This window comes from Corvus kubaryi, unplaced genomic scaffold (genome assembly GCF_017639235.1).
Source record: "Corvus kubaryi isolate FWS band 111438036 unplaced genomic scaffold, C.kubaryi_AGA036_p1.0 split3-37304, whole genome shotgun sequence".
NCBI lineage: Eukaryota > Metazoa > Chordata > Aves > Passeriformes > Corvidae > Corvus > Corvus kubaryi.
The window spans coordinates 3,751,464-3,768,798 of NW_024582087.1; the positions used below are offsets into that span (position 1 = coordinate 3,751,464).

Consider the following 17,335-nt stretch of genomic DNA (forward strand, 5'->3'; position numbering starts at 1 on the left):
GTCCTGGTCCCACAGTCCGGCACGGGCAGTGTCCCGGCCCCACAGTCTGGCACGGGCAGTGTCCCGGCCCCACAGTCTGGCATGGACAGTGTCCCAGCCCCACAGTCCGGCACGGGCAGTGTCCCGGCCCCACAGTCTGGCATAGACAGTGTCCCGGCCCCACAGTCCGGCACGGACAGTGTCCCGGCCCCACAGTATGGCATGGGCAGTGTCCCGGCCCCACAGTCTGGCACAGACAGTGTCCCAGCCCCACAGTCTGGCACGGGCAGTGTCCCGGCCCCACAGTATGGCACGGGCAGTGTCCTGGCCCCACAGTCCGGCACAGGCAGTGTCCTGGCCCCACAGTATGGCACAGGCATGGGCAGCAGCCACTCACTGCACTGCTCACATCACTACCGAATGTGTTTCCATTCTATACATTTTCCTCATTGAATCTTCACTGTAAAAACAAAAGCTTTAAAAGCAAAGATGAAGAACTAAGTTGATATTCATGTCAGCATCAAAAGCCTCATTTCAGTGAATAACTGTGAAACTGAATTTAAATTCTCTATCCAAGGAGGAAGGTTCCTCATTTCATACCCCAAGTATCATGTTGCTGCAGCCCATTTGCACAGGAATTACTCCAGCATTTGCCCTCCTCCACAGATCCCTCCTCTCAAATCTATCAGATGCTGAAAATCACATTAATATGAATCAGCTTCTCGGTAGCTTGTTTCTAAATACAGAATGCTGACATGTCACCTGCACAGTGTGCCTGACATGCCGTCAGCTCCATAATGAGCCTGAGCACACGCAGATAAGGTAATTTGCAGAACTGTGTCATAAACTGCATTTATTTTGATTTAGAGCCTTGTCCCTGATCTGCCCACTGGTAATTCTCCTAAAATTCCCAGCCTACTGCACCTGTCATACAGCAGCAATTTTTAAAATCAAGAAACTGTCATAAAAACATTTGCTGGGTCTCCTCCCATATAGAAGGGCCACTCATAGCTCCCCATAGTCACAGGTTTGTGGCTCTCAGTCCTAAGCCAATGCAGACCACAAGGTCCAACACTCTCCTAGAGAGCAGGCTGGGAATACAAAGACCATCTCCTCAAGGATGTAGGAATCCACTGTGGTACCTCAGTCCCTGTCTAGCGGGAGTCACACAGTGGATGGGTGACTGGGATCAGACACACACAGCACCTGGCACTGTGCTCCTGAGCACAGACCTGGCCGGCAAGGGAAGGACACGGAGTCAAGCCAGGGCACAAGCAGAGCCCATGCCAGTGCCCAGAGCCTACCTTCTCAAAGTACTTGACCTCGTACTCGGTGCCATTGGGAGTCAGGAGGCCTGGCTCCTGCCACGACAAGGAGACGCTCTTCTGCTCCACTTTATCCATGCGGATGTCAGTGACAGGAGTTGGCACTGAAAATGCAGAGAGGAAATGGGCAGTGACTGAGGTGCTGCTTCAGTAAAACCTTTAACTTAAACAGCTGCAGAGTGTGTGGCTTCTGCAGACGCCAGTCCCCTCTCTCTGAATCAGGGCTGGAATAACTCCAAGCTGGTGACCGTCCAATGGGAGAAGATAGTGGTAGAACACAACAGCTCTGTAATCCATGGGCAGCCTGGAACACTCCAATGGAAAACTGGAAAAAATCCTAATGGCACCCTCTGCCCTTAGTGCTGCTGAGGGGTCTGAGAATGGACTTATGTCCTGGGCTCTGAACCCCTGTTGAGGATGTCTGGGAAAGGCAAAACACAATCTTTGATCAGGAGGGCTGGTGGGACATACCAGAACCTCCTGAACTACCTCACACTGGATCTACCCCATGCCACTGGACTGCTGGGAGTAACCGCCCTGCTCTGAGAGCAGTTTGTGCTTCATGAGCTGGCTGTGTATTTCTGGTCAGCACAAACTCTCTCCCTGACATGAGTGCATCCATTTAGTTCATCCACTGCAAGATGCACTTGCCAATATTCCCATTTTAACCAGGTTTGTCTCCAAACCAGTCTCCAGTCTGTGCAGGCAGCAGCTCACAGCCCTCAGGCACAGCAAAAGCTGCATGGGGACATTGACTGTTTCCGGCTTGTCCCACTTCCCATCAAATCAGGACATTCGCTGGACCCATCTCTGTCCCACCAAGACTCCTGTGGAGAGGAACAAGTCCCTAGAAAGTAAACTTAAGTATCTGTGAAATTTTGTATTTATTACTTAGCTCATTAATCTCTGCTGAAATAAAAAGCCCTCATGATGTTTTATTCATGGTGATTTGCTCCTTGATTCCCAGTCCCTTCGGCTTCTGAAGAGAGCATGAGAGGAGCCAAAGGGGCTCCTGTGCAGCTAGCTCCCAGTGCCCACACACGGTTCCCTCTGCTGTGACCCACCCCATGGTGTGGGACACAGTCAAACGTTATCCCCCAGTGAATTCACTGGCCCCAGAGACGGCCTTTAAGGGGACATCAAAGTTTCACCCTATAAGGAACAGGAGTAAGCTCAATCCTGGCATGAAGCATGGCAGGAAGGTCAGTAGCACTCTGTCTGTGTGGTGGGAAAGGGCCAGTGCTGGCAGTACCTGCCTGAGGTGAAGGTTCCCCCAATACTTGCCTTGGGTCCTGCTCCTGTAAGATAAGCTAAGTGCTCCTTACTGTGTTATATGATTCCCATCAATAAAATATCACACAGCTGCCCTCCTGTATCTCTGAATCCAGGAAATGGACTGTAGAGACCTGAACGCATGGTCCTGACTGTTAACAAAGTCATCAAGAAAAATCCTTCTCGCTCAGGGATGTGCTTTAGAGCAGAGCCCATGGTACATGACAGAAAAGCAGGTGCCAGCCTCACATGTTGAAAAAGCATTAAAGAAAATCACACAAGTTATAAATCATTTCACACTGTGAAAAAAATGTGTTTCCCATCAATATTTTAAGCTCTCCTAACATTGCCTCTATTCGAAAATGCAAACATTAAATTATTCACCACTCTGCCTGATTTTATAAACTCCATTCCCCTGTACGTGTGTTTTCTCCTCTTGATTAATCAGCGTAGCAGCAGAACAGGCATAAAACTAGATGTGGCACTGTGTCCCTCCCCAGAATGATTTGCTGCATCCAACACCTGCACTCAGCAAGGGACACCAAATGCCCCTGCACCCTGCCCCACTTGTGCCAGATAGAGCCACCTCTCCCCTCCCTCACCAGTTACTAACATCCCAACACAGAACATGCCCTGGGCACCATCCCAGGCAGCTCCTGCCTAAGAGATCTCCATTCCAAAGCAGAGAAGCCGCCTCACCAGTCAGCAGGCAGTCGTTTCAGGGCAAAGACCCCAGGAGCTCAGACACTTGCCCCAGAGCCAGCTCATCCTGCGGCCCCACTGTCCCATGGTCACTGCATCAGCCCTGGGCACACACAGGCAAATCTACTTTGGAAGACCAAATCCAGCTCAAACCCCTTCTCTGGCATCAGGAAGGAGGATGCATTCTGGCACTGGTTGCATTATTAATCAGCAGCAGATTTAAAAGCTCTTTAAGGCAGGAGCCTTGTATTCCTGCCGGGAATACAAATGACGTGGGCCTGGAGTGCACATTTACATGGCTAATGCAGCTCCGCTCCTGCAGGTGAACAGCTTCCCTCACTCCTCAAACACTTTTATTTAGTCCCATGCTGGGGACAGATTAGAAAAAAAAACACAGTATTAATTTTGCCACCTGCAGACTAAATTGCATCTCTTCTTTCCCTGCAAATACAAGGAACGATGGACAATTCCTTCCAGTGACTGCTGGAGGGGAAGGACAGCATGGAGCTGCACTCGGAGCTGGATTAGAAGAGCTAGATCTGACAGCTAAATAGGGTCTTGTTTCTTGTTTAATTTTTCCTCTGAACCTGCATAGCAGCAGACAGAGCTCCCCTGCTGCTGCAAACAACTTCCGAGACCACAGCATGACAGCCACAATGGAAGTCACCACTGCTTGGGCATCCCTGGAGTCTTCTTCCTCCTGACCTCTGGCCATATCCAGCACTTCTGTGGTGGGCTCTAGTGACAAGGGGCTGCAGAGTCAGGACTCCAAGAGACAATGTGCTCTGAGGAGCACCTCCCCACACACTGTCCCTGCCAGCTGTGGCTCCGCGTCCTGCCCACACAGGGTCCCCTCCTTGCAGTGGGGTCTTACAAATTCAGCTGTGCAGCCACCCCTCCAGGAAACTACATTCTCCCCACCTTCTCCCCTTCTTTGCTGATAGGCATGGGTTAACCATCACTGTCGCTTCTTGCTGACGGTGCAAAGGCAAGAGGAACCAGGGCACCGGGTGCCTGCGGACAGGGCAGCCCTGGCCTGGCACTGCAGGGGAGGGAACACTTTCAGCAATAAAAAACTGCCAGGGTTCCAAGAAACTTCTGAGCCTCAGCTGCTTGGGTAATTCCGAGCCACCATCTGCATCCAGAGACTTGACAGCTCAACAAGAGACACTGATTTTGAACAGATTACAGGATTAATTATCCACATTCTTTATGTGCATTTCTGTTCCCTCGGGAGTACACAGTATCGAGTAAAGGGCTGAGATTTCCCCCTTCCCCAGGGGAAAAGCTGCTCTTAGCAGCCAAGGCATGAACTAGCATCACCGACTCGCTGCTTCACTCCCAAAGAGAATGGGGCACTCCCACACCTGCCCTCTTGTGCCCAGCTCAGACCTGGGGGCCCAGGCAAGGTGAGAGCTCCAGAGCACTGGCCCCTCTGTCTGCACCAGACTGGAAGAATGGCTTTTTATTAGACCTCTCTAAGCTCAAACCACCCCAGCCTGTCCTCTGTCCCCCTGGCCTGAGCTCAGGAGGCAGAAGATCTTCCCAGAGCTAAATCCATCCTTGAACAGCAAAGATCCTAATGAGGAATGACACCTCCGCTGAGGAGCCGTCTGCAGCACAGCATCCCCCAATGGAGCCACAGGGATTATGGTATGAGGGAAGAGAAAGCAACAACATGCACAAAAACATTTGATCAAGTGGTGGGAAAATTATTTATAACAAGATCAAAGTTTAATCTCTTCAGATGAAATTGTTGGCCAATTCCTGCCAAGAGGTACATGAGGATCATCTGTCTCCATTACCTGTGGCTTGGAAAAGGGTTTTCATGCAAATTAATAACGTAACCGCAGAGGAACAGACAAGGACACAACAAGCCAGAGCCGACTGTCCTTCAGCATAGTCAACTGAGGAGGGACAGACCCCTCTGGTCAGGGACCTGTCCACAGGCATGGGCACTTGCTTCCCCTTGCCTGAGGGAACAGAAATGCCAAACTGGAAATGGAAGGGGACAATTACAGTAAAAAATAGTGTCACAGACTAGCGCAGAATAGAGAAAGGAAATCAATTTTTTTGTTTCTGAAGGATAGCCAACATTTGAATTATCTGTTTTAAGAAGGGTTTTTTATGAATGGGCTGAAAATGTTGCTTCATCAAAGGTATTTTTTTGTGATTTGTAAATTCAAACTGCAGCCAGATTACAGAGCAGACTTGTCCCTTCACAGCCCAGGCTGTCACCACGCTTACTCCTTGCCTCCCAGTGGCACCAACTGGAACCCTCTGAGAGTGCCATGGGCCAGTCTTCATCTGGCCCTCTGTCACATCTAAGCATCATGTCTGCGCCACCAGGACAAACCGAGCAGAAACGGGGCACTGCCATGGCACAGGCATGTGGAGCCCCAGGACAGTGACCACACCACCCCCAGACTCCATGTCCTCCCAGCAGCAAAGCCACCAACCTGGCTCCAGAGCAGACCCCGACACCCCAGAGCTGACCTGCCAGAGCAAGACAGCAAAAGCAACTGCCCCCTTGGTGCAATGGGGGCAAAGCACCAAGCCCTGTCCACGCGTGCCACGCCGCAGCCGTACCTGCACGGCTGGTGGAGACGTTGACCTCGGCATACTGCTGGCCTGACAGTGGGCTCATGGCTGAGACGCCGTTGAGGGCCGCCACGCGGATGGTGTAGTTGACGTGAGGCAGCAGGTTCACCAGGGTGACGGTGCGGTCCACCAGCCCCGTCTGCTGAGGCACAAAGCCCACGCTGCTGCCGCACTGCTCACAGCGGCCCCGCAGCGCCGCCGGGCACCGGCCACACCACAGGCTGTAGGTCAGGTCGCTGCGGCCACCTGCGTCGGCAGGGGCACTCCACTCCAGCACCAGTGACGACTGCCGCAGGCTGTAGACCAGGTTCCTTGGGGCAGAGGGTGGACCTGGAAGCAAAAGTCTGTGCACAGGTGTTGGGACAAACCTAAAGGTCCTCTGGGAGCAGCAGCAAAGGCACTGGGGGTAGAGCACAAGAACACAGTCCTGCACAGCCACATTGAGGGGTGGCATGAGGGTACATGGAGGCATTGGTGCATGCAACGCAGAGGGACATGGGACAGCGGATCCCAGCCGTAGGGATGTGTGTGCACCACAAACCACAGCTCACACTGTGCATGAGAAGCACCTGGCTGGACCCAGCATTTTCCTGAGCACGACTGGTGCCCAGGAGCCTGCTGCCGGTCAGACACTGCCTGGCCATGCTCAGCAGAGATGGAGGGTTCCTCCTGCCTGTGCTGGCAGCTGGACAGCATCCATCACCAGAGCAGCTGGAGTCCAGTCCAATTAACTAGAGGCCATTTAATTAAAACCTGTGAACTACAGTGACTAAATGAGTGTGCCCCAGTTTTACCAGGGAGTCTGCAAGCCTGACTGCGCGTCTGCCTCATCAGCCTGCAGCCTCAGCCTGCAAGCTCTGGGTTGTAGGGACAGCCCCTCCATCCCCTCCCCACTGCAGCTTCACCCCAGCGCAGACGGGACCCCCAGCAACACGCTCCCACAGGTGAGCACACAGTGCAGGCAGTGGGAGCCTGAGACAGCCCTGGGCACCACCCAGCTCTGTGCTGCAGGACAGACAAAGTGCCTGGACACTGTTCCCTTGCCACAAAGAGCCGCTGTTCCAGCAAGACATACGTGTGCAGGAGGCAGATGGTGGGTCTGAAGGAGACCTGGAGTAATTCTTCTGGCACAAACAGAACGTGGAGGCTTCTTCATGTGTGAAGCTGTGCTCAGGGCATGGAGAGCAGAGAGGGAGACGGAGGGAGAGCTTGTAAAACCCTGGAAGGCAAGCTGAAAGAGAGAGAGGGTGTTAAGGGGAGAGCAGCACAGGATGAATGGGGGGGACATGTCTGGTGACTGCATTTCCCTGTTTCCTGGGAACTCCTTTGCTGCCACTGGCCAGCAGACACCACCCTCTAAGCTGTTTTCCCTGAGCACCTACATGATCCTGGCACCAAGAGAGGTGTCCCTTAGCTTTACCCAGAAGAGACATTTGGGTGCCGCCGCTCTGCACTGACTTTCATAGTAAACGTCATTCCCTATCTAGGGTGCTAGATAAACCAGGAAAAAATAGCAAATGTTAAAATTGCTCCCGAAGCTTCCAGTTCCCTCTTTACATTTGAGAAAACAAATAAAAACTAGTAGTATATTCATAGAACGGAGACAGAGTTTGCTTTTTCCTTTAGTTAGGCAGCACTGACCACAATACGGGGCAGAAATATCACTGCATCAGACAGGACAGGAAAATCAATCCTCTTTACAAACATGATGGGATCCAAGCACTAAGCCCAGAACCCCCATCCCTCAGATGTGCCTGTCACACAAATCTGACATCTCATCATAGGAAACGGAACATTTCCAATTAGAAGTGTCTTTCAGACTATTCCTCCCTGTTTTCTAACAGCCAGATGTAAGTTTACAGAAGTGTCTGTCATTATTAATAGCACAAAATACCCCAATTTGCGTGTCCCAGAAGCAGGCACCACAACCCCATGTGAGTGTGTCCCATGAGGAGCCGTGGGCTTTACTTGCTAATTTTTTTCTTGGCTGTCCAAAACTTGCCCTTGAGAAGAACAGAAGTGCCCAGCACATGTGATGTATCATATGTGTGTCACTGTTTCTTTTTTCAGACAAACTCCCACCCTCTTCTGCCTCATCCTACGAGTTTTTCTTGGTCTCCAGCTGGTTTAGGTTTCCCTGCCATTTCACAGCGCTTATTTCTACAGTGGGTATGTGACAGCTCTTGGGAGATCAGGTCATCAATTTATAGAATGAAATTCTCTTTTTTGTACACTGCTTTCTATCCTGTTCCTGGTCCTCTGGTACTATCACAACTAAATTAGTAAACAATAAAATTCAATAATTCATTGTCCCAGTTGGATGGGTCAGATGGATCAACTGCCTCTCTCCAGCTCCACCACTGCTGACCACAGAAGCTCCTCAAGCATGCCTGATCCATGTCACTGACAGAGAGAGCACATTCCCTCCTCAACGTTTAACACTGTCTGCACGCTGTCAAACCAGCAGCAGAACAAGCTACACTGACTTGTGCTGCAGGTTGGCTGATTACCCAGCATGAAGTAACCATGGGAAAGGCTTCTCTTACCACCTCATCTGACACGGCTCCTCAGAAAGGAGTGGGTGTCTCAGCTGAGAGAGAGCAACATCCTCTCTCATTCCCAGCCTGTGCCATAGGGAAAGCAGGGGCAGTTGAGGATGCAGACCTAGAAAATGCATGGTTTCCTACTCCAGTGGCATGGGACAGCTTTCATTTTCCCTTCCCAGTGAAGTCCTACCAGCAGCAGTGTCATGTGTGCCAGTGTGAATCAATAACAGCCGCAGCCTCACTCAAAACCCTTATACAGGCATTTATAATTAATACTACAATGCGGCTGTCTTCCAAAATCGATTCCTTTCCAGTTTTGGTCATGGAATTGTATTTGACAAAGTTCATCTGCTTTAATGTGTGTTAATTTTCTCTGTTGAAGCAGACATTCATAAAAATGCTCTTTAGGAAAGCCACAGCTGGGGAAACACACAGCTGGCACTGGGGGTGCCACAGCAAGAAGCAGGACAGCACCACGGGTTGAGGCACCCCAGCAGCCTGACAGTCCCTCCCAGCAAAGGACAGACTGGGAGCACTGGGCCCCTCAAGCCCTTAGACATGCATCCAGCCCTCCCTGAGCAACACTCAAACCAGCAATCTCATCACCGTCATCCAAGCTGTTACCAGTGCATCTTTCCCAGGAGCTCTTGCTCCTTCTGACCCCCCACTGGACTTCGCTGGCACAGCCATACCCCATCTATCTTAATCCCATTATCAAGCCAAGAAAGTCACTGTTTATGATGTTCCAAACATTTCATCAGTGCTTCCAAGGCAAAGTGCCTCAGGCCAGCGCAGTGGGAAAGAAGGGGGCAGCAGCCCCACGGAGAGACAGACGCTGCCAGCAGTGCCCATGGACAAGGATGCACTGCCCAAACCAGACAGGGCACCTTGTGTAAATCATCGATGGAATAGAGTTTCAGTGGTGTACTGAGGTGGCCAAAGAGCCTTGTCAACAAATGTCCTTGGGTAGCAGAGAGGCTCCTGCCCCCTCCACACTGAGGTTGCGATCTCGCCTTGCCTTACCGCACCAGCTCTAATCAATACTGCAGGCAGAGAGAAGGGACAGCAATCGTGTCCAGTCTCCGTGACAGTGTGAAAGGGACAAAGTCAGCATGAGGAGTGATCAGTGCAAGCACTGAGTAGGGCTGTGGCTCCTCTCACCTTGGTTCCATGTCTGCCAGGATGGGAACTCTGGGCTGCACCACTTGAGAGAATTCAAAAGCACCTTGCCTTCCACACAGTTTGGAGTGTTTTAATAACTGGTTTTTAACAAGCAGCCTATGATCCAACACATTCCCAGCAATTCCGACACCTCTAGACAATGCTACTCTGTCATTTCTGTCCTTGTTAAATAATTTGAAGAGTACTAAAACAAAAGCCTGTGTCTAAGGGCAAGATCTTTGTGCATCCCCAACAATGAGCTCTTAACAGCTGAAATTAAATTTAGTGATTTAGTCCAGAAGAAAGACAGTCATGAAATATCTAACAGAGTGCATTTGATGAATCCAGCCAGGACTGACAGAACCTCATTGCTATTTATGCCAGAATGTTCCTCAAGGACACACTGAAGCAGGCACATCCGCTGAGCCAACTGCAATTTACTGTTGTCTCTCTCAGTTCCCTAATGGATCCACCAAACAGTTCCCGGTGAAGGACTGGCTGACCGGCCTCTCCAGGGCACCCCGTGCCTGCCGAGCACTTCAGTTCACACAAACCCCCTTAGCTGTGGGCAAGACACGTCCTCTCCGCATTTCAACAGCCTATCCAACACGTTCATCCAGCAGCCAGATATCCATGACCTTAACCTCACAGGAATTCTCCAAACAACTTGTGATCTTGTAATTGTCAGAGTAGTTTGCTCTGAAATTAAATGTCATGGAGCGATTTGTGTCTGAATCTGTCACAACTTCCATAGCCATAATTATTTCAGACACACTGTGAACCAGCAATGTAACATGCAATCCCAAATGATAAATACCTCCAAGCCTGGTCATTACTCCAGAGAGACTGAAAAGAGAGCTCATTTTACATGGGTGCTCTATGTGCACAGCTGATGGGAAGCAGCACCCACCATCCAGCACTATGGCCGATCGCACCTCACAACCCCCCTGCAATGTCCCCAGCTCCAGCCCTACCAAGGGTCAATTCCACACAGCAGTGCTGGCCCCATGAGTGCAGGGCCTGACTGTGGGATGCCTGTGGCTGCATCTGTGATGAAAGTAAAACCTGGTGCTTTGTGCAACTTACAGAGTCCCAGGAGGAAAAATAAACGTATGCATAATCCTCCGGCATCAGTCAGCACATAAAACACACTCCAGGAGCACTTACAGGTTTGCAAGCTAATGTATAAAAGATTAAACAAATCAAAAGCTCCAAGTGCTGTACATTTGGATCCATCTTTTTTGTATTTAAACAGAAAAGCAGACCTCGGGCTTCAGGAAGTATCTTTGCAGTAAATGACAAAATACTGTAATTTATTATTTTAAATTTCTCTAACTTTCAATTGAACTATTTCTTTTCCACCCAAGGAGACTGCAGTGACCCAATGATGTGGTGGGACATACCCAATGGACAGAAGAGCATCTTACTCACCCCACATCCCACCCCCACCTTAAACCTTTGCTTTTTCCCCAAAGAGAGATACAAAAAAATCTTCCTTGTGTCTTGTCCATAGCAGGTTGAATTCAACATGCTGCTCAAAAATCCATCCAGTAATGCAGAAAAGGAGGGGGAATTTCTGTTATTCCCCATTTCAAACAGCAACCGTGGACACCAGCAGCTGCTCCCCATGCTGCCACAAGGCTGTCACTGAAGCCACCTCCTGTGCAAGGTTTTCCTCCCCAGAAAAGCAGCAACACTTGTCTCTTTAAAAGGTCATTTAAAAATCCTGACAAAGCACTAGAAACTATTTCAACTCTAAAACTGTTTTCAGACAAAGGACATGGCCACTAATTAGACCATCACTGACCAGACCGAGCAGGGCTCCAGGTGCTGGTGAGGGAGAGCAGAGCATGGGACACAGCAGCAGTGCAGAGCAGGCTCTTGCCACTGCTGTCAGAAGTGGAGGAAAATGAATTGAGGAGGAAACTTCATCAGAGCACAAATTTACGTTTCTGTCAAAGAAGAGTGGCTGGCAGCTATTTTTGGTAACTGGTCTCCATCATATTAGTTCAATGTCTGGTTTAAGTTGTCTCATTTGCAGCAAATCTGGCGGGTAAATATTAACCTTGAGCTTTGTTGAAATTCTCCTTGCAGATATTACTAGGGATTGGATAGAAAAGATGAAGCAGGAGACAACTTTGAAGGAAAATGTCAGGCAGATCCCCCTTACCATGGCTTCATTTACACAAAAGCTATTGCTACACATCACAAAACAAATGGCACAAAGGGGCTACAGCTCACGCCTGACAAAATTAATGGTAAAAAGACATCAAAGGTGAGAAGCCAAGTGAAAACAAAACAGGGAGGGGCAAGGGATCATCCACAGAGCACAGGACTGCCCACTTGCCGGCCGTGCATCTTCTGGGAATGGGTTTTATGGTCAGAGTAAGCACAGAGCAGCATCTGGCTACAGAGATACATCAGACAAGACAAGCAGTCTGAGTGCATTTTCAGTGACAAACTCTTCTGTTCTTTGTGAGTGGATGTTAAACAGAACTAAAGTTGTGCAGTCCCACCCCAGAGATGGCTGCACTCCACCAAACACTAAAGCGATTCATCAGAAACATGCAAAGTTATCAGGAGTGCTGGGGTGCCTCTGGAGCAGTGGTGCAAGACAGGAGGATGGACATGGAAAGACTTAGCTTTCCTGCAGCCAGAATTAGCAGAGTCATAAGTCCTGTTGGCCTTTTTCATCTCTCCTAATTTCAGAGGACACAAACCTTCTCTTGGCACAGGATGCTTTCAGTAGCTAAATCAGGGTTACAGGGACAACAGCTCTGCAACGAAGTTTAAACACCTTTGCCAGTTCATCTCCTGCATCCTCCAGCTGTGCTGCAGCTGTCACCAGTGCCACAGTCCTGCTGCCACCACCACCTGCAAGCACGACCCTGGCCCCCATGCCACCCCACAGGCACCAGCAGCAGAGCCCCCACCACCCCAAGTCCACCACCTGGACCTCTCAGGCCCACAAGAGCTGCAACAGAGACTGCGGCCAAGAAGTTTCATGGGCCAGCAGGATCCCACAGATTGACACCCACTGAGCCCTCCAAAGCCACCACCACAGGATCATAGTGGTGGAGCCAGGTGTGTTGTGCCATCACCTGGCTGGTTTAGCATCCCCAAACTCCTTAAAGTATCCACCTGCCTCCAGCTCAAGGGCTTTTGTCCTCACTGAAGAATTTCCACAGCCCTGGCTGCTTTCATCAGAAATCTTTTAAAGCTATTCACTTAGCACTATGCTAATGCAGGGCTGCAAACAAACCCAAAACTTTCAACCCTTAAAAACTATTTTCTAATATTTGACCAGACATCAGACGCTGCTCCACAGAGAATGACTAATGACCGGCTTTCTGTGAGAGGGGAGAAAAACTTAATTATGTCCATTAAATTACTTCAAATATTTTTCCTCAGAGAATATGAACTATTTAAACTCAGCACAGAGAAACCTGAAACATTAGCAAAAGCCTTCTGGGACTCACTATGTAAATCCCTACTCCAAACAGATGTGGAAAGCATGGCAAGCTGCCATGCAGCCACTGAAGCAATCAACAGCACTGAGATTTCAATTTGATAGCTTTAATAAGGTCTTCTTAAGGAGAAGCCACTGCCCAGAGCACCTGGAAGGGCATCCCACCACCTGGAGGAAGGCAGCACCATCAGCACAGTGTAAAACTGAAAAGCCTGGAGGGCAGATCCAATTCTGTGGGAAAAGCTCACTCGTCCTACTGCACCACTTGCCTCCAGTGTGGGGGAAATCTACCTGCCTGGGAGTTATTTAGCTGTTTTCCTGTCAATCTGTTTTTGAGGTGAAAAGGGAGAGAACCAAGGCATCATCTGGACACCAGGCATGGGTAGCAAAGGGTCTTTTCAGATGTGTTTTACTGAAGAATGCATCCCCTTTCCCAGGTCTTGGCTGGCAAGAAGGTGCCCAGGGGTGGCATTAGCCCAGCAACTCTCTCCATTCGGAGGGTCACACACTCTGAGGAAGAGCATGACAGCCAGCATCCCACATCTGGGTCTCACCTGCCTTTGAAAGCGAGATAGAAGTGGTCCCAGCCCCAGGTTCATTAGTGGGATGGATACCTGTTAAGGCAGAGGGTACATCCGTTTTTGCAGCTGTCCTTAAATATAATCTTGTGAGCTGTAAAGCCACCGAATTATTAAACTGTGTCCAAAGCATATCAACAGGGATATTAATGTTCTAGAGTAATTTTAACATTACAGATAAAGCTGTGGGAAATGCCTGCCAGCATCCAGAGCTCTGACATGTCTGCCCAACAAGCACCACGCTGCAGAGCAGCCCCATGCCCTCCAACTGCCACCCTCCAAACAAAGGTCTGGTGGTTCACTGGGGAGCTGCCATCACCTAAAGAAACATATTGCTGACAAAAGACAATTCCATTTGTCCAAACTGTGCTCAGGCACCAGAGAGCTCCGGCAGCAGCACGGACTGACACAGACAAAAACTGCCAGGACACCAATGGCCACTTTTACCTCTGCATCCCCCGTCCTTCTCCTCAAAGCCAGGGCCACACATGCATTTCCCTATGGGGACCAGCCACTCGCCCTCTGCGCTGCAATGCATCCGGGGGGGATTATCCACGTCCACTTCAGCATGAGCGACACAAGTGCCCTTAACTTCCACCAATGTCACAAAGGCCGTCTCCGCCACTGTGTCTGGGAACATGGCCAAGTTCTGCACAGTGGTGAGACACTTCTTGTAATAGACCCGCACGGAGACCAGTGCCACACAGGCGCCTACGTCCTGAAAGACCAGGTGGAAGCCTCTCTTGCTCAGGTGCCCAATCTCCCTCAGCTCAGTGTTCAGCTTCATCTTGCGCTCGCCCAGGTCCCCCTGGGTGAAGCTCTCATCAGCAGCAATGGTGTCGATCTTGGTGTGCTTGCTCTCACGGACACTCTGGCCCAAGTCAGAGTCAGATTCAACATAGTACAAGTTGAAAGTCTCCTTGCAAGTGCTCGTCACACCAGGGATGCTGTTGCAGTCCCTCAGGGTGAACTTCAGCTCAATGAAGATCCTCTGACCGTCACGCCTGGCGATCCAGCCTGTCTGCAGCCAGTTGTTCTGGTTCGGCTCCATGACGTTGCAGACCTGGTATGTGCGTATTGGCTTGTAGGTTTCATCCACGCCACTGATCTCTTCCCACTGGGGAGAGAACACAAAGGGCTGTAACAGCTCAGGAGCTGCCCCAGCAGAGACACACCAACCAGTATAAATGTCACTACCACAAGCCTCCCCACCACAGGGCATTATGTCGTAGGCACCGGAGTCCTCAGACCACCAAACCACCAGCTGCAGTAACCCTGCTCCTGGGCCACCTAACACCTGAGCTCTCTGCAGAGGTGCAAACATGAAGATGCAACCAGAAAGGCAGCACTGGCAGCAGATCTTGGAAAACAAAGCCTGACTCTGGACACATCATCCGCTCAGGAGCCAGAGCCTTCGTCTCCCACATACTCCTCAGATTTTCTATCCCCGGGAAGATGCATCCACACAGTGTTACCACACAGTGTAATGCTGGATGGGGTTTGGCCACCCAGAGAAATCCAAGATGTCTAAGGAGATGTGACACCAGTCACACCATTGCACAAGGACATCAAATGCCTTCACGAACAGCAGCAGCAGCTTCTCTGCCAGGAGAAGTTTTAGCTGCAACAGGACAAATCCTCTGACTGCAAGTGAAACAGCGTTTCCCCAAAGCTATCAGCAGAGATTCTGATCAGTGAAATGATGATTCAACCCTCACAGCCTGAATGACGACCTGGCAATTTCCCAAAGCAATTCTTTCTGGGGGTAAATTTATGCAAAACAGTCAAAACATACTGAAAACAGGGTTTCTTCTGCAAACAAACAGCTGTGCCACACAGATGACTCTAGGACCTATCTCTCTTCCCCCTGAATGCTTTGTTTCCATTCAGGAAAATGAACCCAAAGCTGAAAGGAGCACAACTCCAAGCTTTCTGAAGGCAGCTTTAGACCAACACCAGCAGCAAAGCCAGGGGCTGATCAAACAGTGCTACATGACGCAGCTCCCAATGACTTCCCCAGCCACAGCCCTCAGATTTTAAGGGCTTGACTGACCCTTGGTGCTCATGCTGGTGTGCAAACCACAACACAAAGCCTTAACTACCTAGTGTTTATTTGCTTGTTTTAGTAGTGTAAAATCATTTTGAGGAGGGACTCCACACCAGTCACAGTGCTCACATAGCCAATGCCTCACTTCCCGCTCTGCTCCCAGTGGCTCCCAGCACTGATCATGCCAAGCTACTCACCAACCTTGAATGAGGAGGTCCTGTGGCTGCCAGCCCCCACCCCAGTTCCGTGGTAAGCAAAGCACTCATACCGCAGGACTTCAAATGCTGCTGAGCACCAAGAGGCTGACAGACCCTTTCACCCTTTCCAGTGGTGCAGACAGTCCCACCTCCATGCTTACCCCGTTCGATGGGTGTGAGGTCCATCCCAGCTCCGCCTGCGATTCCTTTGAGTCCAGCAGGACAACTGCAGGGAAGATAGCATGTTAGGAAAACCACTGACACAGCAAATGCTAGTAAAACCCACACAGTCCCTGCATTGGGAAGCTTAGTGCCACGCTGTGCCAGCTTGCCAGGGCGTGGGAGCAGCTCCCACCCTGGCTCCACCAGCCATGGCATCACCGTGTGAGCACCATGCACCACGAAGCTCTCACTGCACACCCAGAACAACCTCGCAGGTACCTGATCAGTGCCCTAACGACTGTGCCATCCCAGGGACGATCCCTCTGACACCACAGGCAACACTGCCACTGTACCATGCCCATAGCGTCCGGATACTGGAAATGAAAGGTACCAGCAGCTGCTTTGAAAGAGGGATTTCCCTGGCAAACGACGCCCTTTTTCCACAAAACAGCCAATTCTATCTTTGACAGGAAGAGCTATTTCCCTCAGTTCACAGCTTCACGATCCTTCCACAACCAGCAAACAGCCACAGCTCCCGACCGGCAGGTTGAGCCTCCTCTCGGGCTCAAACACCGGTAACAAGGGGCGCGGCGGCGCATCCCCGGCGGGCACATCCCTGACGACCGTTCCGCTCGGAGCGCTCCGGGATGCTCCGAGACCAGTCGGATCCGTCCGTGGCAGCGCATACTCCACGAACACGGACCCCACGGCTCGAACCGTCTCCCTGTCGTGGTACCGGCAGCGCGCTGCCTAGTGCCTCCGGTGATCGCGGGGACCGGGACACCCCGGGCTGACCCGGTCACTCCACAAGGACCCGTCCCTCCTCTCCCGCTCCTCCGGCAGGGCGCGCCCTGGAGAGCGGCACATCCGCCTCACAACCCGTCCGGCCAGCCCCGCAGCGACCCGCCGAGCCGGCCGCTCCCGGTACCGCAACGCGCAGCCCGACCCGCCGCGGGCAACCAACGTCGGGACCGATGCGGCGACACCGCGCGCCGAGGCAGCCGGGCACGGGGGACACGGCGGTGCCGGAGCACCGGGGACACGGCGCGGCTGGGGGCGCGGGGGCGCCGAAGAACCGGGAGCTGCCGGAGCACCGGGAGCAGTCGCCGCCGCCCCACCCGGCTCACCCTGCTCGGCGGCAGCGCGGGGCAGCAGAGGCAGCAGCACCGGCAGCAGCGGCGGCAGCAGCAGCAGCAGCGGCGGCTGCGCCGTCTCCATGGCGCCCCGACTCCGCGCCCCGCGCCGCCGCCGCGCTCCGGCTCCGCGCCCCGCCCCCGCCACGGCGCGCCAACCGCT

General features: G+C 51.6%; 1 protein-coding gene across 5 annotated transcripts in view; it reads right to left on the minus strand.

Annotated features, from left to right (window-relative positions):
- The window catches only part of EPHA10 (EPH receptor A10), a 46,233-nt gene that overhangs the window by 9,553 nt on the left and 19,345 nt on the right, over window positions 1-17,335 (minus strand). For 2 of the 5 annotated variants that reach the window (XM_042015616.1, XM_042015612.1), the window contains 6 exons: window positions 16,039-16,103; window positions 14,081-14,750; window positions 13,610-13,669; window positions 6,955-7,110; window positions 5,868-6,209; window positions 1,284-1,408 (listed from right to left, as the gene is read on the minus strand). In XM_042015616.1, the coding sequence (XP_041871550.1) occupies window positions 1,284-1,408; window positions 5,868-6,209; window positions 6,955-7,110; window positions 13,610-13,669; window positions 14,081-14,684 (1,287 nt within the window). In that variant the 5' untranslated portion in view covers window positions 14,685-14,750; window positions 16,039-16,103. Of the gene's footprint in view, window positions 1-1,283; window positions 1,409-5,867; window positions 6,210-6,954; window positions 7,111-13,609; window positions 13,670-14,080; window positions 14,751-16,038; window positions 16,104-17,166; window positions 17,279-17,335 lie in introns of those variants that run through there. The other 3 variants (XM_042015613.1, XM_042015615.1, XM_042015614.1) reach the window with 3 other exon arrangements.